Source organism: Plectropomus leopardus, chromosome 24, assembly GCF_026936395.1.
Source record: "Plectropomus leopardus strain MGB_pleo_1.0 chromosome 24, ASM2693639v1, whole genome shotgun sequence".
Classification (NCBI taxonomy): domain Eukaryota; kingdom Metazoa; phylum Chordata; class Actinopteri; order Perciformes; family Serranidae; genus Plectropomus; species Plectropomus leopardus.
Window position 1 is genome coordinate 16,124,856 of NC_142199.1, and position 25,254 is coordinate 16,150,109.

General features: G+C 39.8%; 1 protein-coding gene across 1 annotated transcript in view; it reads right to left on the reverse strand.

The window, feature by feature from the left end:
- Positions 1-6,669: 6,669 nt before the first annotated feature.
- LOC121962980 (heparan-sulfate 6-O-sulfotransferase 3-B-like) overlaps positions 6,670-25,254 on the reverse strand; it is a 28,268-nt gene continuing 9,683 nt past the window's right edge. Inside the window, exon 2 of the mRNA XM_042513337.2 lies at positions 6,670-8,134. Within this exon, the coding sequence (XP_042369271.1) occupies positions 7,378-8,134 (757 nt within the window). The 3' untranslated portion in view covers positions 6,670-7,377. The remainder of the gene's footprint in view (positions 8,135-25,254) is intronic.

The following is a 25,254-nucleotide window of genomic DNA, read 5'->3' on the forward strand; positions in this document are numbered from 1 at the left end:
GATTATCTTATGGGCTGAAACACAGTGACAGATCACTAGAAAACATCCACGTTTAATGGTTAAAAACTGCTGGAAACAAAGACATTACACCTTAAATGACTCTTAAAACAACTGTTGTTGTTTGATGGGCTCAAACAGTGGTCTGCAGTGATAACTACAATGTTAGCAATAAATTAAGATTGTTTTGTGTTAACCAGTATTAACAGTACCAGTTTACAGTTGTTTTTGCAGTTAAACTGTGTGTACTGTTCCTTTAACCGCGTGCTGGAAAACACAGAGAACAGCACGAGACGGGAAGTCGCGAGCTGCGCAAACCGTCAACTTTAAGCAGAGGAGAAAAACAAGAGGACAGAAGCGAATTTGTACACTTTTATTTTTCAATTTTTGGAGGATTTTGTGCTCACCTTCTGTCTATATCGCTGGATATTGGATTTGTTAGAGTTTTGAACGCGGACACGGTGAGTTAAAAACTATTCTGGGTCAGTTAGCATGTTATTTCCCTAATGTGTCGACGAAATTGCTGGTAGCTAAGCTAAGAAAGCGCGACTACATTCATATTGTGTATTTAATGTGTTTTATTTTTGTGTAAAGCGAACTGAGAAGCTACATTTGACAGGTCAAGTTTATCTTCGTTAATGCAGAGAGGTGAAGGCCGCCATTTTAAGGGGGCGTTTCAAATTTAATTTACCATTAACATGTATTAGTTTGAACCTATGTGAGACTAAAATATCATTTCGTATATATTTTCGTGTTGCACTGTTAGCTGGAGAATGAAGATGGCGAACCACCTGTCGGGGGATTTTTTTTCGGGAGGTCATCTGCTTCCCCAACACCAACCTCCACTCCAGGGAGAGGGACTCATCCACCTGAATCACGGTAGGACTAAACTATTATTATATCACACTGGATTTTATTCTGCAATCACAGTGTTTGCAGAATAAAATCCTTCACTGGGAGATTCCTGGTGTGCGGATCTCTATCTCTTCACATTGTGTCCCTCTTGGGTCCAGCAACCACCACTACCACTATGTGCATGTCTTATTTTGTTGAGTAAAAGATAAGGTAGCACTAAACTCTTTAAATAGGCCTAACTAAGATAAAAGGTGAACTTTAAACTGGGTAAACTCGAAGAGAAGTGAGGATAACTTAAAGGACCCTAAAGTTAAAATTATCTGTTGAACACAAACAGTCTTAAATTAAGCCAGAGTGACATAAAATAGGGACATACCTATTTTTCTGAGATTTGTGGTGTATTTTGAATGATTTTAAGGGATTTGAACCCTCAATTCCTCAGTGTGTGTGTGTGTGTGAGAGAGAGAGAGATGTGTGATTTGGTACCTAAATATACATATGCTCACTTATAATTTTTCTGCAAAACAATAATGCTGTTCAAACATATCCCTTTGTGGCCTGTTATCCCTGAGTGCTAGATATAAACTGAACTGAAACTGAAGAACCTAGATAGTCCTGGCTGTATATATCTGGAATGCTACATATGCGGAAATATACAAAGCCAGCGCATATATTTCATCCCCAGGGTCCAAAATTAAACACCCTCCAAGCCCCAAATGCGGTTAGATTTCCCATTTGGTAAGTAGATCGTGGAGAGCTATCTGCCACACTGGCAGGTGAAGTTTTGTACCAAAATAGTCATGTGAGAGTCTCACTGCTGAGAGTCACTGCTGTATTTTGGCGTCTTTTAGAGGTGCACGGCTCTGCTGCTCCTCTGTTGTCTGTGTCCAAGACACACACACACACACACACACACACACACAGACACCTGTGCTGATGCGGTGAAACCTGACCATCTTGAGAGCTACTTGTTTTTACTGTGGGGGACATCAGCTGCTTAAATACCACCTGCTGTTAGAGTTGAGAATCTTTCAGTATCTCACGATTTGATTTGATTTGATTCGATTTTGATTGTTGGGGTGACAATTTGATTGAGAATTGATTCTCAATTCAAAACGATTTCCGATTCAAAAACTGGGAGATGTAATTTCAGGATCTATTCCAGTCTGTTTTGCCAGTGGCATATTATGTTATGAAAGCAAAGCCTGTATGAAATTATGGAGGTTTTATTATGTACAAGTTTTTTTGTTGTAGTATACCTTTCTCCCAAGTGTTTGGAATCAGAAAGTGAAAAAATAAACATGAGTATGTGTATAGTTCAAAAAATGGACACACTTTTCCAAAAAAAAGTCCCACTGTATGCCATTATCTGTGCCATTTTGCAAAGCAGCTCCTCTCTGTGATGCTGCAGAGGGCCACATCACACTCCTGACACTTCAGAGAGGGCCCTGATTCTCCTGCCTGCTCTGCCTGCAGTGAACACAGAGTTTACATCCATACGAGGCCCTGCTGCTTGTTACACTGCCTCCTGATTTACCCTTGTCTCATTATTATTATTATTATTATTATTATTATTATTATTGGGGCTACCAGAGCTTATTATAATGCACGAAGCGCTACTAATAACACAGAGCGATAGATACAGTAGGATTAGTCCAATCACAGTGCAGTTTGCTCGAGATGACGTGTGGCATACGTAAGCGGATACAAATCGTCGATTCGCCTCCCGATTGGACCAAAGACCAAAACAAACCTCTGACCTCTCTCCATGGAACCATGGGAAACCAATATGGCGTTTAGCATCGATGCTAATGTACTTTAATCATTGAAATATAGATAAAATATGGACGGAAGACACCCGATATCGGATCTGTCATTGTGGATTTATTGAACAAGGTCCCGCAAAACACCCGAATTCCCAGGCTGGATGCTGAGGCTTCTAAAAGAGCTACGAGACATCCCTGTGAACGGCACAGCCGGCAGCTGTCACTGCCAAAAAAGTAAGATGATCTGACAAACGGTCTCAGAAATATTAAGCCCTTTCTAAATGATAAGAATTTTAGAGGGTTAAGAATAATTGATGTTTAGGATATTTGAATAGATTCTGATTCGTTAAAAACGAGAATCGAGATTCTTATGTGAATTGATTTTTTTTCCCATCCCTACCTGCAGTCATCTGCTGGTAGATAATGTTGTACATATAGAGGGAATAAAATAAATAAAATGCTATTTAGCATTTTGGCCAGTGGATGCTTTCATCTACCAGCCAACTTGGCCACTGAGTCAAAAAGTTAATTTTGTACGCTGTACGTCACTTTAAAAACATTTTTGATATGTCTGAAATATGTAGATGTAGTAGTGCTGGATGGTATTACCTAAAATTTGACTGTTTTTTTTCACTTTAAATCACGGTATTCTTTCCCCCTCTATATAGATTTAGTGGCTTTTTCTACTCTCTGGAGTTAACACATTATTCTCTGAATCCATGATAAGATTAGACTGATTGAATGTAAGATTATCAGCAGTAACTTTGGTGTCTGGAAAAGTACAGCTCCAGGCTAACGTTACTACTAAGCTTCACTGTGTTGTCTTTGAAGTTTTTTTTTGTCTTTTGACAAAATTGGAATTGGATGTTGTTTAAACAAAAAAGCATCCACATGACAGACAAAGCTCCGCTCATTTGGTGCATCTCTGGTCTCTCTTCTTTTTTCTTGAATAGAGACAGCCTCTCCTAAATTGACTGTAATGCTAACTGGATAGCTAGTGAGCTGGACCCAGCATGACATCCTGCGAGTAAATTTGTAAATGTGCAACTAGTAGTGTAAGAAATGGTTTCTGTGCCACATATTGTTGTGTGCCTGGCTGTTAATGAGCTGTTGGAGAGTGAGTTGTCAGTAACTAATTGTTATGTTATATGGTAAGAATGGTACGCAGTTAATGGGGATCCCCTCTCAAACCACTGTTCAGTTTGTCACTACCATGGTGCTCTTACGGTGATCACTGTCATGCAGTGTGCGCCCTGTTGTAGCATTGTAGCAAGTGTTTCAACTATGTGCCGGTATGATGGTATATTTAAGCAATAAATCATGAGAAAGATTGCTATGGTACTGTATATCATCCCTATGTGTTGGTCACAGGCACAAGGTTGCAGGCAGAGTACAACATCACAACCTTGAGTGTGATATTCTGCAAGCATCATTTATTAGTTACAGTAAAGAGCGACAACAGATTATGATTTGTTTGTTTATGTGATGATTTTTACTTTTTTTGGCTCCGTCGACACAAATAGTTCCTCAACCGCTGGAACTGAAAGCTGTTGCCTAGCAACACATAAACATTTTCCTTCATACCAGTTTGCTAATCTGTAGGAGCTCGGTCTTCATGTTGTGTACAGACCAGCTGCTCAGGGTCATGAACATTTATTCATGAGTTTCCACTGAAACAAGAGTCTGTTGTCAGTCACTTTGGCGGCCTGTGTGAATCAGATGAGTTAGTCTGATCAGACAGTACGTCGCTCCAGTGTGTGTCCACTCACTGCTGTGATCTCCGTCACCTCAGACTGTTTCTCTATGGCGGTGGCTCTCAGGCTGCAGTTAGTGTAAGATTGTTGTGTCTCTCTCTCACTGCATATCCTTGTGACAGCTGGTTTACTCCCAGTGAATGGCGGTTTACCAAAACCTGTCCGTCACAACTGCTCCCCACCTGGGCTGCAGGTGGACGTTTTTGCATCAGGCAGGATTTTGCTCAGGTTTATTGTACTGTATATCAGCACTCATGAAATGCCTCTCGACCAATCAAATTGCTCGGTCAGATCTAACGGTTATATAAGAAATATTGTAGCGGTTGACAGATTATTGGCCTGGCTGATTCTTGGGGCCGATATTTGACATTTTGCAGATTATCTGTTTTGGTGTTTTATTTTAATGAACGCTAAAAAAATGGGAGGAACTTTTACTTTGTAAAACCTCAGGAATCTATTTTTATTTATTCATTTTTTAATTTCCATTTTCACTGAACTTTATAAACAAAAAGTTGCAGGAAACTTGCCGTGTATGATGTTGAAAGTTTCAGTTCTGATTACAAATTTGCTAAAGCCATTTAAATAAAATTCTCTGTTGGAGTTTGTCATATTCTCAACAGAAATATTTTCATTTTTATTGTACATGCATTTTGGTTTCAAATATCGGTTATCAGTCTCATCAACTACTACTAATTGGTATAGGTATTGGCCCTGAAAAAACAATATCAGTTGACCCCTAAAATATTTGTATCATATGGAAACTTATGACCTGTATACCAGGTGAACCAGTATACCGCACAGCTCTAATGTAGTGTGTTGGTGGTTTGCAGAAACTCAGTTGCCCAGGCAATTCATTTCATGCAAATGTGCTGGAATATTACTTATTACTTGAAATATTCCACGTGTTTCTTTAAAAATGTGACTTATTCTGTATTTATTATTTCATTTTTTCCTCTTTTTTTGCATTTTCTTAGTCCCCAATAGTTTGGAAATGAATGGAAATTTTAAAACGACAGCAAAACCAGACTATATCAATCATCATGGTTTGCTGCGTTTGTCTCTCCAACAGTGTGATAAAATGATTTTACAGCCCACCAACACCTCCTGCAGCTACTGATCTGTGAAAGACTCTGAGGTTGTGTCTGAGCACTTAGCCGAGCTCTCTTTGCAGATGCATTCACCTTCCCCATGAGCTAACAAGGCAGGCAGCACATTCCTCATTTTGAAAAGCCTACATCCTGCTCTCTGTGTAGCTGAACAGAGAGAGAGCGAGCTGACGACGGAAGAACCAAAGGGTTCTGAAATGTTTCGCTGCACAGAGAAAATCTGTAAGAACAAAAAAACATCCGTTTATCTTCATCTAACACAAACCTCCCGGAACAAAGTCTCCCTGTCAACAGAGAGACATGATCCGTAGATAAAGGAAGCTGTTACACTATTTGTCCAAACTGCTTCATCCTGGAGACCATATGTCACACTGCTGCAATACCCGTTTTATGGTTCAGATCACAATTCAAAACAATTAGAGAGCTGTGCCAAATAATGGAGACTTTTATGACACAAGGATGAATTAATGTAACATTTTAAGGTTTCTGTCACTTCTCTGTGTGCATGAGTGCGCTGAGAAGTAAAATCCAGCATCATTATCACAGGCTTACATAATTCTAATCTTTCTCTGTTGCATGCTGTGCAAGTAGAATAGAGACTGCAGCTGGGGATGGAGAGGCTATTTTGGTCTGTGGACACAGCCATTTCCTTTTCTGCCTCCTGACTGATCTCCTCATCCTCATTTTCCTCCTCGTGAACAAAAACGTCTGCGTGGAGTGGTTGGGGAAGTGCTTATTACAGCCACAATGTTCCAGAAGCAGGATATTAATATGAATCATCCCGGCACCTAACATCTCAAAGGCACGTCTGTAAAAATGTGTCGGAATAGATTGTTTTTCTAGCGGAGTGCAAATGGAGCAGAGTACTGTATGTTTGTCAGATTGTGGAGGAGAAAGCATTCAGCAAGCCAATTGGTTTCTTCTATTTTCTGCTGCGCCAGAGTCATGGTCAATTGAACTTTAAATGATCAATTTGGAAGTGAAGAGCCTGTGATCAATGCCCTAATGGTGGAAATACCAATGTTCTCTGTCTGTGATGTAAGAGCGCTGAAACTGGCTCTGACAGCCTGTCTTTCAGGCCCGCAGCTCTCCTCTCTCCTTCTCGAGGAAAAAAATAAAAAAGAAGCTTCATTAGTGTGCGTCAGCGTGTCTGTGCGTGCGTGGATATGGAAGAAGTTGGCACACGGCATGAAGATTTTAGATTTTTATGGTGAGAACATGCTGTGAAAAAGGATCAAGGTAGAACATGTACACATGCGTACCAGAGAGAGTCCATCAAGGACACATTTACATCACTGGATGCTGCATATTTTTTATTGAACACATTTCCTGCGAGAGATTGCCTTTCTGTATATTGCAGCTTAATCAGTCAGAGAGAGAGAAAAGAAAACACACTGCAGACTATTGCCAAGTTTGTGCTTTGATATTCTTATGAAGCCAAACACCACAGAGTAACTACAAGATTTCACTGATCAACACGGCGCTAGATCACAAACATGACACAGAGGATCCTTCAAGTCATTCACCATTTTTAAAATAGACTAAAGTTGGCCTCCCTCATGAAGCATATTTTTTACTAATTATTAGCGAAATTTTAAGAAACGTTTTCACCGCTTTGAAGACATTCAAAGCACTTGCTAATGAATAAATTAATACAATTCACAACTGCAGTGCCAAAAATAGCCATGAGAAAAAAAACAGAAATACAAAATGTTTAAGTTGCCATGACAAATACATCCATCATAAATATTAAGACACCGTATGGCAGTCCGACAGAGAGCTATGAGGGCAGGAGGTTTTTGGCAGATTCACAGCAGAGGAGCGACAGGGAGGAGAGTAAAGCACAATGAATCAAACAGCGATCAGTCAGTTCATTGGTTTCTAGTCCCCGTGTCCTCCTCACCACCTCACCACCTGGCTGCTGTAGTCCTCTGTCGTGGCTACCTCCTCCAGCCCCTTCATCTGCTCCTCTTCCTCCTCCCGTCCTCCTCCTCCTCCTAGTCTCCACAGCTCAGCCAGATAGGTCCTGTGCAGCCGTTGTCTCTGCTGCCTCTCCTGCCACCTCCTCAGACGCTCCTCCTGGTGCTGCTTCTGCCGGTTGTACTGGTAGCGCCGCAGAAACAGCTCCTTGGCGTACTCGTACAGCTCCACATCGAGGGCATTCAGCCCCTCAATACGCCACCGCACCTTCTCGCTGATTCCCACGCTGGCAGCGCGCGTGCTGTTGATCTGTGTGAAGGCCCGGATGAAGCGCAGGCCGAACGTCCGCTCGAACAGGTACTGCGTCTTACGCTGGAACTCTGTCAGGCCATAGAAAGCCATGTTGCGCAGGTTGGCTTTGGCGCTGGCGAGCAGGACACGGCCTCGCTCCAGCTCGCTCTGGGACGACATGTTGTAGCAGCCCACCAGGCTGAGGTCGGCCAGCATGCGGACCTGCCGGTTGTTGGCGAGGTTAGAGGGGCAACTCATGAAGTCTGCAAGGGGCACGCCTGTCCAGTCCTCACCGCTGTAGCAGGCAGGGAGCTCATCCTGAGTGGGCGGGCGGCCGTCACACATATGGAGGGCAGTTTTCCAAGTGGCCCCACGCTGCACATGCTTCCACTCACTGAGGTAGCGTGACACGGGGTCGCGTAGCATGGTGATGTAGTAGAAATTCCTGCAGAGACAGATAAAGAGCTACATAAGATGAGGTGTCTAACAAGCTCTTAAACTCAAGGACACGCTTGTGTCCAGATTGCATTTCTGTGACTTCAAGCTATTGTTCAGTCTGTGCAGGCTGATCTCATGCACTATTCAAACGGTTTCTTACTGAAAGTGTACTGTGTATAATCCATGTATTTGAGAAGGCTGCAGTCACTTGACAGACTGTGTTAATTTTTGCACCTACTTTAGAATTAATGCTAGTATTTAGACAAAAATGTTTATAAGTTTAAGTCGCATTTTAGTCATTTGTATCCTTTACAGTTTTAGTCTGGTTGTAGTCGACGCCTCAAAATATTTTAGCCGACAAAAAGTCTTGAACATTTTAGTCAACTTTTAGTCACTGACTTGTGTCATTGTTTTTTAAACTAGTCCAATTAGGCTCATACAGGAGTCAGAATTTAGAAACAAGGTGATAGGTTGTATAAAAATGTTATCTTAATGTTTTTCCTCCACAACTACAAATAATTTCTAAACACTTAGAAATTTGCATTTCTCCAGCAGATTTTTGACAGTTTTAAGGGATTTAGAGACACTGAGCATGTCACATCATTTGTGGGGCGCTAATTCGTAGGATGTCATACAAACAGTAGTATTAGTATACATTGTTCTAGGGCATACACTAATTCATTTTCTTTTTGAGAATTGTGAGAAAATCAGTACCACTGAATATGCAGCAACAGCCAGGAGGCAGTAAATTAAGCTTAGCATAAAGACGTACTTTTTGCCTCTGTACATAGGGATGCAGAAAAAAATTGTTTCACTTAAGTATCGTGATTTTTCGCAATACTTAAAAATTGTAATACATGTCAAATTGGCACACAAGTATCATAATAGTCTTATTCTCTCAATCTCTAATTGGGAGATGAGCATATCGCCCCAGCCCAATTTTCATCAATAATATGAATTTTATTTCATTCATACAGCCCCAGCATTCTGTTTTAAAACAACATCTTAAGCTGAATAACAGCGGCAAACGGTATTTGAGGTTTGGATGAGTGTAGTGAGTGATACAAAGGCTGTAGAAACTGTCTGATAGCACACCATGAGCCACATTTTCAACACAGTGAGGGAGGATGAAACTATACATCAAATTTCTCATATCCTGCTGCAGTTAAAAAAGAAATATGAGCAGGAAGAAATACCACAGCGCTGGAAGTCTATGGAGCGCACTGAGAGTGTGATTAGAGTTTAAATGAAAAACATCATCGAGTGCGTCTGAGGGTGTTTAGAGAATAATGACACAGAGAGCAATGCAAACTTAGCAGGTATAGCATTTAATATCCTGCAGATGTGAAATTATTTTTGTTTTTGTCACAACAATTTGCTCCTGTCTACCTCTGGTAATGAGTTTTTTTCGTCTCCAGCACCTTTCGTGTTTCTGGATCGCTCTGATCTGCCTCGAACGACGTTTCAAAAAATTGCTGTAACCCAGCTGCGCACAAACCTTTCAACCAACAAACACAGCTTTCAGCTCTTATCTATTGAGTTCAGAGATGACCGGCATAACAGCGAGGTGACTGAAGGAGTCAGCGCCGGGAGAATTTCAGCCATTTTCAAAAAGTTTTTCAAAAGGAACACAACATAGATAAAAGGGAAATTGAAAACGTTCATCTTGTGCGCAAAGATCACCGTGACCTTGCGATGTCAGAGACAGCAACCAAATATAAAGCCCAAATAAAAAGCTGAACATTTTATTTCTTTCATTCCTCAGGGCTGCAGTTTATTTTCTGGGAGCTTTCATTCAACGACTAAATAAAAAATTCAGATTCAAGGACGTTCTGCAGCAACATTGCTCTGCAAAGTTCTCCTTTAAACCCTATTACAGGAGTGATCAGTTTCCCCTTTTCCCTATTTGCAGTCTTATAACTTGTTGATGCTTCTTTGTTGTGCTACCTGTTATCGTGCTGCTGTACGCCAGTGTTTTCCTTTCGATTTTCTCTCCTTGTAAGTAAGTCTCTGTGGACTGGATTTGGCTGAGAAGAGCGCATACTGCTGTGATGAGCTGGATTTGCTCCCAAAAATCAGATCCCTTACGGTTCTACGGGTTTGTCAGTACCTGAGTGTGTGTGATTAGGTGAGGGCAAGTTTGGACGATTTGTGTTGACAAAAGCTGTGCCAAGACACACACTGGCATATTTCAACTGGTGAAACACTTAATTTGAGTGAGTGACTACTTTCTTCAATAAACCCTGAATCCCTCTACATTTATATTACAGCCTCTTTTGCTACAACACAGTAAAAGCTGGTGATAGCATTAGATAATTATTAACCTTTTTCAACCTATTTTGATCTGTTGGTATCCTGTCACTCGGTCTGTTTACATGCACAGTTAAATGGAGCTTATAGCTTGTTTAGGCTATTTTATTGGACTACTGTCCCTGTCCCAGTATACAAGCACTGGGGGAGAATCGATTTATTGATGGAAGTATGACAGACTCCACCGAGGTTCAGCTAGTTGCTGTAGACCGATATTATTTATTGCCTACAGTCTATGCGTTTGACTACATCACAATCACAGCTGTTTATGTACAATAACTTTGGGGTAAAATATTGCTGCATCACATATAAATGGTGCAAACAAACTCTTCCTTAAACTGATTACTTTTAAGCCACCAGACTCTAACATGAGAAACGGATATTTTACTCCACTAAGCGGCAGAGCTGCTGCTCTACCGCTGCCTCCATCAGCTGTTGTGTGACATAAAGGGAGTAAATATTCAAATATAATGTACACTTAAACTGATATTAATTTTATAGGTGGCCAAACTATGTTTTGCTGCAGTGGTGTCAACAGCAGTACATCGCTTAGCTTCTATGCCGGTAGTATTTTGTATTTATTTAAAAATAAAAAGTCACATTCCCGCCACCTCTCTCCTCTGATAGTAAAGTACAGTCCCACAACACCTTTACAGAAGCGAAGTGATGTACTACTGTGTTTTTTAGGAAAATCTGGCATAGTATATCTTAAAACAGACACAAAAGATGCCATTTAGCAGTCCAGCAAGTAGGAATGATACCTCTGACTTTGATCACTGTAAAACCTTTCTGTAGTGACTTAAAATGATGTGTAAAGAAACAGTGGTAAGAAAGCAAGGCGGTTTAAGCATTTACTGGGTTGTACCAACAAAGATTAAGTTGATCTAAAAGATTAGTTCTAATTGGATTTTAAGTAAACTAGGTTTAAAGTCAGTACATTCAGATTTAAAATGAAGCAGTTCTCTGTTGCACAATTACAATTTAATCTGTTTAATTAATTCAAGTTTATTGATGCAAACCATACATTTACATAGTTTGCTAGCTAGCTAAAATATCAGAGTGCCAGAAGTTACTCGAGATGGCTTAGCAGGGATGCTCTAATATCTCTTACTCATTGGTCCTAATAATGAAGTAATACAGCCAAATAATAGAAGATAAAAATAAAAGATGGGCAACAGCACAGGGAGGAAGGAAGAGGCTGCCTGGCAGCAACTGGCAGACGGTTTTAACTTTTCTTTTTTTTCACTGCCATGTTTGACAGTTGGTCCAATTTTTGCTGAATTGGTGTCTTGAGAGCAATTCAGCAGCATCATAAAACGAAATTGTGTTGAATCTGTCCCTAAAATTTCTTCAAGGAACAATTATTTTGATCAGTCCTTCTGAAAAAGGCAAACTATTAAGTTAATCATCCTCAAGTGTAGGTTTAAAGTTAATACTTGATTACAATTTAAATAGAAGTTAAATTTTTGGTTTAACAGAATTAATTAAAATAGAATAATTGAAAAATAAAGCACTTTTTATTAGAGTTTATGTTCAATCACTTCTGCTCTGTTTTGCAAAACAAACACATCCATCCTGTCAGCTAATTATGCGATTATTATTAGAAAATAAAGCCATGATACAGACATCACTGTTGTCCTTTGAATATAGCAAACCTTAATGAGCACACATGGAAAACATCATTTTGTTGCAACTGTTTTGATCTTTTTTTTATTTAGTAAAATTTTCTTTTTTATATATAATTAATCCAACAAGGGAAGGCTTGATACAGCATTCCTTTGGGAAATAAAAGAAAAACATCCAACAAAAAACAACACAAAAACCCTCCCCCTATTTTGACCACCGCTTCCCGCCGAGTAACTCTCACACAGTCCCTAATATCTCCTGTTTTTTTGGAACATGCACTTCCCTCCATGTCCAGCAGTGGTCCCCAGTGTGTTGCCACCTTTAACATCAGCTGACCTCCACACACACCTGCACACCTGCTCCACACTCCCTCATCAGCTCTCAGTGTACCTCAGTATACCTGGCCTTCAGTTATTGTATGCAGCCATCTGTGCTGCCACTGTTCCAGCCTTTTAGTCCTCCTGTTTCTGTGCGCTTTGATAATAACCCCTTGGCTCTTTTTTTGTCCACCCGCTTCACCACACTGGACCACCTGTTCTGACTGACTGTTGCCAAACTCTGGTGTCAGGAAGCTATGCTTTTACTTTAACCCTTTCCCTTTCAAGATGTGCATTTGACTGCTGTCTAGTGAGCCTTTGCAAATTTTCCTCTTTGACTAATAGCACAATAAAAACTTAATTTCCTGATTACATCAAGAATCAATTTAAAAAAATAAAGCCTTAAATACAGTGAAAAACAAAAGGAGAGCCCAACTGGTATATCGGTATATGTTTTGAATTATATGAAATAATTTTTTACTGATCATATAAAGCAAAAATCGATGCTTGGGGGTTTTATTAATTGTGTAATTGTCTCGTGATCGCTTCACTGTAAGCTGTCAGCGAGCTGTGAAATACATAAAGTTAAACAATGACATAATTTTTCCCATTTCAATACAAATAAATATAATGTTAATTCTGTCCCTGACAACCCCTGTGTCACTCATACTCAGAGGTTATTACATTTTTTGCTATGTTAGCAAGATACCTAAAGTTAACCAGCTATAGTTTGTCAAAACAGTAATGAAGCAGATTGATTTGAGTCTGTTCAGTGTTGACATCACGCTTCGAAGTGACCTAGTTGGTGAGCTGCAGTGCTGGAAATTAAATAAACAATAGGGTTTGCATTACAGATTTGTGCAAAACTTAAGAGATATTTTCGAAATGTTGATAAAACATGCAACTTCTCCTTTAGCAATAACAAGAATGGCGTGGCGATGGATGTTCAAAACATCAGCAGGTTTATTTCTACTGCAGCCACTGCACTAGCTGTCATTATTTCCAACTGAAGATGGAGTGAGCATTTTATGCGAGCAATAATGGAAAGGCGAGTCCCTTATATCTTGGAGGGGCCATGTATGAGGGATTTCTGGGAGGTGATAGTCCACGATTTTACAGAGGAATTGTGGATTCAAAACTTCCGGATGGTCAAGCGCATAGCCATAGACTCATTTGACCTATAAAAGCGAAAAACATTGACGTATTTCCATTTGGTGTATTTTATATTCACAGCTTCAATTTGTGCAATTTTAGGGTTAATGGAAGACTGCCTAGTGTCCCCTTCTTTCAATCCGTGACAACCACCTTATTTTACTTGCTACATTAACTACTTAGCCAACCAAGTAGCTAATTTGTGCCTTTTCAGCTGAGAGGAAGCTAATGTGTGTGCATGTTGTCACAGAGAACTTGAAGTTTGGTACGCCTTCCATCCAATCAAATCCAGTTGTCGCATTTACTAGAGATAGAATAAGTGTTTTTATGCCAACAGCAAGCCATGAGTCACTGTTTGTGACAGTTAATGTTATATATTAACGGTGAAAAATGTTGCTCAAGATGACCTAATTTCATAATAAGCAAGAAAAAATGTTCTGATTGCAGTTCAGTGAAATAGTGGTTCAGCATAGGAACAAAGCTGTAGCATCAATCTAATAGCTAGTTTGGAGAGAAGTGGTAGAAAGTAACCAAGTTACATTTACTCAAGCAATTCATGATATTAAAGTAATTACTGTACTTGAGTTCAATTTAGAGGTACTTGTGCTTGATCTGAGCAATTCCTTTTTCTGCCACTTTTTACTTATACCCTGCTACATTTCAGAGTGAAATATTGTATTTTTTACTCTGTAACATTTATTTAACATCCTAAGTTACCAATTACTTATCAGATCAGTTTCACATGACATGAAATACACGTTCAAGTAAAATCATTTCTGCATTTTAAAAGTTTCCATCTTAAATAAAATATTCTTTCCTCTATCAGCAAAGGTGACAGTGAACAGGCAGTTTGGGATTATTTCTTCAAAGAAATAATGTTTTGTATTGATCTGCAAATAACTGCAAAGCTAAGCCACAGATCTAACAATTTCAGTTATTTGTTTGTTTTAGAATTGGTTGACGTTGTGTAATAATGTTAAATATTCTTTACAATTATTTGTTAAAGAAACCAACCCTTTGAGTACCTTTGCATGGTTATATCAGTGTAAAACAGAATAAAGTAAACCGTATTTACAGAGAGTGACCGACAATCCCGCATGGAATACCTTTGAAATGCATTAATTTCCACCAGTTACGTTGTTTTGTTACAAATCTGCGGTGTATTAGATGCACTGGAGCATTGACAGTAAGCATCTGTACGGCTGCGATTGTTTCGAGTTCACTGCTAAAGTGAGAAATTCGATTAATTGAGAGAGAAGTGCAATGAGTGCACAGCCAAACAGCCTTAAAAGGTCTACAATTTAGCAATTATTGCCAGACGGCAGATATCAATCAGCTGTGATATATACTTAAGTGAGTGCCATGATGATATCATGGCAGAACACACCCGCAGACAGGCACACCACCCAGAGATAATGGCCATCCACAGTGGAGGCTAAGTGAATTACCCTGCCATCTTCGCCGGGTTGAACGGACAGCACTAGATGGATGGACACACACAAGCGCCTCACAAAGCGTTCCTTTGTTGTACTTCCTGGAAAACAGCTCAGTCTTTTCCTCCTCCTGTGCCTATCATCTATCTGTACAACCAACCGCGAGACAGCCAGATCAATAAATGTCCATGCAACCCCGCCTTTCTGCGTCTGTGCTTTCAACGTGACCTATTGACAAAGACCAGCAAATGTCAAAGCTCTCCTCTTACTCGTGTCAGGGACACAGGCAGGGTCAGATTATGAAGGTCAAGAATAATTACTAGATGAATGAATGGCTGAGGATTCTCATGCAGGAAACAGGAAGTGTCACCTTGGGCATCTTGTAGCTTTTATTAAAGAAGAAAACGGTCATGGTGTCAGTAGGAGTGCATGTTGATACAAAAATGTCAAAAAGTGCTTTCAATAGATAATTTATTTTGTAGTTGTGTTTCTGGCCATCTGATGAATGTAATTCCAATATTATCTCTGTTTTCGCTCTGTTTTGGTCCTCACCAACTCTGCTGTCGAGCTATTGTGCCTGTAAATGCTTCACTATGTTCACTACGCATTTGCTATCTTTGTCTGCTGTCAGTCGTTTTTTAGAGCCTCCTGCCATGTCACAAATAACACTCATGAGAGCGGAGAGAATAGGCCTCGGTATTGGTACTTGATACCGGGATCCAAAATTAACACCCACCAAGCGCCAAATGCGGGTAAATTTTCCGCTTGGTGAGTAAATCTTGGAAGGCAATCTGCCACGCTGGCAGCTAAATATTTGTACCGAAATAGTCATGTGAGTCTTTATGCTGAGAGTCACTGCTTTTTTTGGTGTGATTCAGGGGCGCCTGGCTCTGCTGCTGCTCTGCTATGTGTGTCCCAGACACACACACACACACACACACACACACACACACACACACACACACACACCTGCCCCGCTTCGGCAAAACCTGACTGTCTCAAGCACTCCTCATTTTGTGGCACTGTTTACCAGCTGATCCGCTAAACTATCACTTGCTGCTGCTTAGTTAGCTCTGTTACTGAGTGTGGACTGTCAACAACCACCCCTGGAGTGGAGCTCACACTCCAGCAGCAGCCGCCTTAACTCATACAGTCTGTGCATTGTGTTGCCGGAGATGGCAGTTCACCAAAATACAAGTTATGGCTCTACTACATGACAGTTTATTCACATGGATATCAAATTGTGTTGATATCAGTATCACTATAACGGTACTGGTATTTGTACTGGCACTGTCATTTTTTAAACAATACCCAGCCTGATGTGAGAATGATCCAAAACAGTCAGCTAAAGATGCTAAAAAGACACTAAAACTGCCCATAACTGGGTCAAACTAAACTGTCAGGTGAGTTTGTATCCAAAACTGACCCCTTTTATATTACACATAGTAATTTGATCTTTTATTGATAAAAAAAATATTGATTATAGCAGTCTTAATAATTCCAGTGTTTTAAAATGACGCATTCCTCTTGTGAAATCCCTGCATATCCAGAGGAGAAACAGTGCCTAGAGGTGTTTGCTGATTTACGAGGTTGACCTGAGCTAAAACAACCTTTGTTCTCCATCCATCTCTCTCAAACATCATCTGTCATTCGCTCTGGTTTATTCCATGCCAGTGCCTAACCTCTTTGCTAATGCGCTAAATGGCTTTTAAGTCTTTCAGGCCTGACAGAACAAAGTGGGAACATTTTCGTTGATCGTGGATGCCTGATTGATTGAGCTTAAATCTAATATTCTCACGGTGATTTAAGTGAATGTACAAGATGCCAATTCTGTCGGATAATGGCACAATCATTGACAACCATGCGCGTCTGTGTAATAATGCAGGCTTGCTCTTAAACGTAAAGTTAAATCAGCTTGTCGCATTTTGCCACCGATCAATCCAACGCCTCATTCATGCCCTTCTTGCTGCCTGTCACCTTTCTCCATATAGCAAACCTGCAAACACTATTGATCGCTCTCTCTCTGTCTCTCTCCCCAATTGTCTCTCTCTCACTCTCTAAATCACCATCAAAAAGCTACAGAGGAAACTTGCAGCAAAAGATCAATATCTGCCTTGTTAATTCACTCACTACCATCAAGGACACAGTCAGTCTCATGATAAAAGCCTTGATGGAAACTATTTATGCTGCCGAAGAAGCAGCCCGTACAAAACCTATCTGGATCGGCAATAATTTCATTCATTTCATCTTTTTAAAATTGAAAATACATCATGTTGCTTTTAGTTGAGGCGTTTCTGGAGAACAGTTACTGCTCCAGCTCCACCTCACACTGTTCCAATGAGCGCCATTGATGAACTATCACTCTGGCAGCCATTTCTATCTGCCAAGTTGAGAGAAGAAGGCAGTTTGAAAACAAGCACAGGACTGCACATCGATTTCACACTGAAGTTAGGTGTTGATAACTTGCACACTTGGCGCAGATCCATTTTAAAGGTGTTTCTGTGCCCTCGAGGGAGCCCTTAACCATAGCTTCCAAGTGGGAATTACTATAAAAATAAAATAACCTTCAGTCATCTCCGTCTCTAGTCACATGTATCTTTTTAACAGTTCAATTTATTCTCCCTGAAATCACTTTTCAATGCTGCTTTACTTGTGATAATGACAGCTTCACACACATTTCTCACATCAAACATAAGATAATGAAGCTTATCAGCAGCAGCCTAAAGAAAACGAAATAAAATATCTTAGATGTCACAGGTAATAAATGTGACTAAAGCACCTCCATACAACATTCATTTCACATCAACAATGGATCAAATGACTGTACGTAATGTGGAAGGGGTCATTTGCAGTGATGAACCCACACAGATTTCATCACTTAACTCTACAGTTTCCATCAACTATACAGAACATGTTAGTCTTTTTCAGCTGAGGTTCACTCAGACAGCATCACTGTGTTGTTTCCAGCTGCAGCGACCAAAAAAAGCCCTGTCCAGCCCCAAACAGCAAACAACGAAGCAAGTGGATCATTTAGCAGCGAAAGAGCCAGCCTCATCAGTTGGTAAAGGACAACACAGAGCCAAACAAAGAGTTAATACTGGAATCACAGTTATCGAGTGATGAACAACACCCCACATGAACGCTAGTGTGCCGTCTTGTAGAGCTGCCCCTTTAAGTTGGAGAGTCAAATCATCAGTTGGAGACCCCTCAGTTGACTGAGATTGCTTTGCGAGTTGAGCAGTCATTTTTTCTTTTTCTTTTGCTAGTCAGTGTGCTGTGCAGTGTACGTCTGGAGATATTTTGGTCCCCAGATTTTGCTGTGCAGTGAATGCTCTTGACTTTCCTAGTACTATTTGGTTCAAGCAGCTGTACCTGTAGCAGCATGGAGGAGATACTTGGCAGGGATGGAGAGAAAGGCTGCTGTTTTGCTTAGAATTGGTGAGATTTCAGCGACCTTATGCTGCTGTCCTTGGCTTTTGTATGATATCTAATGTCTGCAAAAAATGTTGCACATTTGTGACCTGTAGTTCATGTCATTAGCCTTTGTGCTATATTATGTGACTGCGACTGTCACACTGAACGTCCCACTAAGCCCCGCACAAAAGTTAAACTTTATATAGAAAACAAAACAAATCTTTGAGTATTCGTATTGAACTGCCAAATCCGATTCGACAGACATAATCGTGAGTCGAGTACAGCCACTACATATTAACTTTTTTGGCAACTAGCAAAGTGCAGCTAGTACAGAGGAGGTCTCCAAAAGGAAGCCACCCTCTGGTTGCCATCACTGATCATGGCCACTTTTGACCATGCAGACAACGTAGCTGTGCCATGTGGAATTGTTTGTCTCGGTTCAATTACAGTCAAGATGTCAGCAAAGATTTGAAATTAAGTAAATGAATAAAATAATCATCCATTGTGCCTTACTTTAACGGCCTATAAGATATCAAGAATTTACCTATTTGTGGATGCTGCATGGATGTCAGTTTTTAAGTCAGGATGTAGAAAAAACACTGTCATATCCATTATAGCCCAGTGAAATTAAAAAAGAAAAAAAGGTGGGAAAAAATAGATACTGCCCAAGCCGAGCAGGCACAAGGCATTTTAAACGTGTCTTATTTCACACAAGAAAAAAGCTATTCCGACAGTGGAACCGAAAGCTGCCCCCCAAATATTTTTCTAAATTCCTTACACTGCCTTTTAACAGACTACAAAATGCTTCTTGTTTTAAGCTGAGATCATTTCTGAAAAAGAGGGAGGAATTAGCAGTCAATGATGTTGATGGTATCAGAAAAGTCAGTAAAACAGGGTTTTTAACAGTTATGCATCACAGCTACTATTAGAGCACACAGTCATAAATGTGCACACAAACTGTTAGGCTGATTGGTCCAGTAGTTTGTGGAATTAGCTGCAGCAGACTGCAACCTAATGTGTGATCAACTCCAGGCTTACATCTAGTTGAAAAAAAATGTTTTAACAGCTTTCCAAAAATCAGCGAATGTAGGTTTTTACACTTTGATAAATAATTTATATTTATGTAAATTCAAGGATTTTAATAAATGTGAAAAAGGTGACAGCGATGACACATTCTGAACACTAATTGGCTTAGATTTAATTAGGTTTTGATATTGCAAATCTTTTAACAATGTGTTTAAAAATGTGTTAAAAGCAGATGAGTTACTTAAATTGCCAGGCACTGTCAAATCTGATCAAAGCACACCTACACATCCCTAATTAATTTTTGACTGTTAATTGATATAAACTAAGAAGTTGGGGTTTTTTTTGTTTTTACAAACTTTAATTCAGATTTTTTATTAGCTAATTCGAGATATTTATGTCTCTAAAAAAAGTTTAAAACTTTATTTAATTAAACGAATGGAATTTTACAACAAAGTAAACCGAATATTTTCTTAAAATGGTTATTTTTTGCATTTAATGAGCCTCTTAACAGGAAGAGCATTCAGCCTTTAGACCAGAAAGTTTTTGTGAATAACACGCTGCATTTGGCAGAGCAGAAAGAAATATCAGTCTGGTTTGATTTTCAGCTGAGGCAACCAGACTGTGGGTGAATGGGTATCTACAGAGGAGCACGGATAACAAATGGGACAAGCTATAAAACACAGCAGACGGGCCCAGCTTCCAAAAAAAGTACACGAGACTGACAATTAGATGAATGAAAGAGGAATGTCAGAGGGTACAGATTCAGCAGCAGCAGGGCGGCATGTTAAAGGGGATGTTATCAAGATGACTGAGCAAAGCTGCTCAGCTGCACAGAGACGTGGGGAGTCTCATCACATCAGTCTCCAGAACAAGAGGTCAAGAGGGATCCATTTTCACTCATTTGATTCTCTCTCTTGTACTAATTTAATCTTTGCGTGCCAATTACAAGCAAAATGATCCCCGTCCCCATCTGCGCACAGCGGGATCACTATCCAGCAAGCACGTACACATGCGAAAAATTCGACACTCTCCTTCAGCCCTAAATGATCTGTCAATAGCACACCACAACATAACCCAGTTATAGGGAACGTCGGCAGGTAGCATAACTTGATAAATCTTCCAAAAGCACAGAGTGTGAGGAGAGAAGTGATGAGCAAGGAGACTGGTGCTGCACTGTGATCTTCATTGGTCGCAGATATGAGATGCTATTTTGGGCGATAAAGGCAAAGCCCCAGGGATGCTGGTGTGGAGACGAGGGAACCGAGAGCGCTTCCGGAAAGACGAGGTGTCCGGGCAAGCGAGGGTGTGAAGATGTGGTTTTGCTGAAAACTAGGTGAGGGGAGCTCTTGGGAGGAGCTGCAGCTAAGACTTAGATTAAAAGATGCAGATCATCTTCTGGGGACAGAATGCTCCATTTGTATTTATTAAAATTTGGCTGCGTTTGAAGGTAGATACAATTTTCCAGATCCCACAGTTCATGCGGTTTTTAAACACACCCACGACGGGCATAGTGTCGAGGACATCCGCACACACAACAACCTGGCGTGTGCAGCTTTAGTAGCTTTAGCGTCTTAGCCTTAACCTTTCCTTGACATCTTAATCTTTGCAGCTTTGTGAGGTGTCAGCCAGTCCTCTCGGCCCATGTAGATATGGAAAGGATAAATGGGAGACTGCACTCTGCAAAGGTCACATCTACCCACACAAACTACTGAGGAATTTCTGAAAGGCAATCCACTTTTAAGCAATATGTGAAGGCTTCTTCCAAGACTGTGTTGTATGTTTTCTTGCAGCATTTCGGCGTTGGCTCTTTGAAATCCCTGAGTGTTGTGCAGCGTGTATTTATCCCATTATTATTACTCTGGAAATTAAATTAACGATACACTTCGCTAGATACTATTCTTATGTAAGGGTCACATCGAAAATAAGAGATATAGGACTTTGAAACTGTTCAATAGCATGAGAACTGCGTCACATACAACAGTCCCTGATGACTTTCCATCCATCCGACAAGACGGCAGAAAACAGAAACCACGAGGCAGTTTGATGGATAGCACATAATGTTCTTTCTAGTAGAGACTTCCCCTCTGCCATGTTTTTTCTCTTTTAACAAACACTTTTTTGTAAAAAGAAATCTTCAATCCAGTCGACAGGTTTCCGTATAAATCTGGACTTCAGGATTAATCCCCCCTCCCTTCCTCCTCCTTCGTATAATAAAACCTGTCTCCGACTGCCCCTAATCCCCCTAAGGAGTGTGGAGATTACCAAGATCCTCTGAATATCTCACATTTCTCACAAGAATACAAGACGCTGCTCACTGTCATAGAGGGAGTGCACTGAAGGGTTTGATTTAACAAAACAACGCACTTTGTGGATGAGTAACTTGATCCTATATCAGTGTTGTCAATTGATTTATTGAGACATATTGATTCTGAGTCTCAATACTCATTTTCTGCAGTATTAATACACAGGTACCAGCTGCAGTTTCCTTCTGTTTCTCACAAACCAAGAAAAGGGAAGTAGTTGTTGTCGTGTTTTTCGCCTATGTTAATCTTTAACTCTTAGGGCCTGCTTTAATATTGCACACTTGTATTGTTCTGCACACAAAGTGCGCTTTTTAAAATCAAGCTTTAAAACATATTTTACATACATTAACAAAACATACATTTTTATTATTTGCTACTTTCATTTAGTTAATTTTTAACCAACATCAGTCTTAATCATAAATATCAAATATTCATTAGTTTTGAGGATTTTAACCCTTTAAATGCCAGGGTTTTTTTTTTTCATGATGACACATTTAAAGAAAAAGAACAACACGTAAAATAAATCATTTTCACTATACTCTCTGCAAAGTATTATTCATTTACTTTTTTATTTATTTAAATTATCACAGCTTGGGATATGTCAATGATTGGCTACAAGATTGATATATTTAAAGTAAAAAAATTAAATCGAATTTAAATTTAAAATATAAATAAATAAATTTTAAAAAAAATCCTTACAATGATTTTTTAAAATGTTATTTATTTGGTTGAGATACTGATTATAAGAAATGCCTAAAGTGGTATATCGCATCAAGATTAAAAAAAAAAATGAATCAATTTTCTTTTTTTTTTTCTTTTTCCAAGTAACAGAAATGTTCTTCCTTTCGCCTTCACACAGTGTCCAATTAGCTGCTGGCTGAAACTTACAGCAGTGTTACTTGGACTTTAAAATGAGTTGATTGGTCAGTAGGGCATTAAGCAAATAGTATTATCACTAAATGTCTTTAGACATATATTTTATGACAGAAAGTGTTGGTTTTTTGCTGCCAACTACAAAATGTTTTCACACAGGAACACTGTGTAATTGCTAGCGGTATATTTGGGAATTTTCCCACAAGACCTCACCGACTGCATAATTATGTCATCAACACAAGCAGTAAACATCAAAATTCATCATTAGTGCTGGGTTTAGAAATCATTATCAGTTCATTATCGTACACACACTCATGCAATAAACTGCCCTGCTCTGCATCTGCTCTAATTTGTTTATGGTTTAGGTTTAAATGCAGATTTTAAATGTGGGTGTTTCAATGATGTATACACATTAGGGATCTGTTGTACCTTCAGATATAACAGAAACACAGTGGGACAGCACCATGACGCAGACAGCAAATGCCAAATTTCTTGTACAATTTCTTGGCCCACTCTTTTTTGGTTTTCAATTAGCAAAATTTGTGGATAGTATCTGGCACTTTCTTTGGGACACTCGTAGTTGAGGTTCCAAGCAATCTGAGCCGTTACTAGAAGGCGGAGCTTAAAACCTGAAAACCACTGCTTGGTTGGACAGAATCTTTACTTGCGCAAAACGGGACAGTCTGCGCAAACTTTTAATGGCCAAGATACCATCAATGGTGACTGCAGTTGTTTTATTTACTCATCCCAGAAGTACAAGAAAGGCAACATGTTTAACCACGCCTTTCAATTGCAAAAGTGCAGTTTCAGTACCTCGCGTTTAAGATGATGTCACAGTAATTTCACACGGTGTCACTGTATGGATCAGCTGAGAACCCCCTAGAGCTGAAGGGGTGTTATCTACAGTGGCAAAGCAAAGAGAGAAAAGGATATGGTACCTACAGTGACTTGAGTTTAGTCGAGCAGAACCTTGCAGTAGAAATACGGCAAAAGTGTGTCCAATGCTAAAGTTATAAATAAATGGGGCGCTATAACTGGAAATCATGATAATTGCTTCCAGAAGACAGAAAAAAGGGCTCTGTGTGTATGTGTGTATGTGTGTATGTGTGTGTGTGTGTGTGTGTGTATGGAAGTGTGTGAGTTATTGAGACAGGATGTGTTTAATTGCTTTCTGGAGTTGGAAAGCAGTTCAGAACTGTAAAAAGGTGGTGTCTATTTTTTCATACCTTACTGACATTTCTCCAGGGTGTACAGTACATGAAGATATTTGTGTAAAAAAGGGAAAAAAACCAAAACGCAAAAGCTGAGCTGTTGGTGATACTAGTCATTGTAAAATGTATCGCATTGTCTAGGATTGGGCAACCCATTAAAATGGTCCAACCGCTGTCAGTTACAACTGGTGGAGGCTACGCCGCACCCTTATGTAGCTAAATTCAGAAGAATGTGATTGAGTGGCGAGTGCCCTACAATTCACAAGCACACTTAACATTTTCCTTTCTTCAATTAACACACAAAGTGTCAATAAAGAAAATATTCTCACACCTTTTTTCCTTATTGAACAGAAATACACAAGTTTATTTGTCTGACCCAACTACTATTGCCGTAATAACTCATCATGAAACTCAATTCATGTAACTCGACAAAAACAAGATAAAACATTCCAACAATCAACACGTCTGATTTAGAGAAGATAAACCCATGAATCACAGAGTTCAATGCTGATATATGCTGTTTCCCCCTCTGGCTATCTCTGCTGTTGCTGGCCAGCTTTTTACAGTCCTGTAACATTATCCCCATCACTTGCTGTTACCATGTCAGTCAGCTCAGCTGCACCAGAAGAGACTGACCTCTGATGGTGCGTGCTGTGCACCACATGCATCACCTTAATACAGCATCTCAGCATCGTCTGCACTGTTGACGATGGTGAGATTCACAATGCTGAGATTTCTTAATTTATACACAAATATTGCCCAAGCCGAGAGAAAACCACGACAGTACAGATCTAAATGAAAAAATAACCTGGGGAATACATTTTTTTGCTGAAAGTTGGATGAGAAGAACGACACCACTTTTGTGTGAGAGTGTTATCGATATTCTCATTTTACTCTTGGCAAGAAAGCAAATAAGTTTCCAAAATGTCACGCTATAACTTAAATGGTATAATTAGCTTTGTCCTTTGATTCTAATCGACGAATGCTGTACATTTTAAGGTAAAGCTAATAAAAAGATAACATAAATTTTAAGTTAAAGCCACTTGCTAACATGATCACCACTCTGCTTTAATGCATGTGAGTGTATTTCCCATAATACTGGCACAGCAGATTGTGACATAAATCACAATATGGCAAGTCATGCAAACGGTGATATTCTTAATTCAGCCAGACGTCATCGACAGGCTGGTGGGGATATGTTGTGTCACGAGTGTGAAGAGACACACACACGGATGAGCACACGTAATGTCTGTAAATGTTTGATGTCATTGCCTTGGCCTCCTCCACAGGGGTTAGCCAGAGTCATGTAGGAAGTATTGACAAAAAACTACGACTAAATGCTACCCTGGGAGACTTTAATGCTTCATCAGCCTACATCACCACGTCACGCTGCAGCATAGGATCTCCCAAAAGACCTGCACATTCACCCTTTGCCAAAAATAAAACTCTGGTGTCAGGTGCT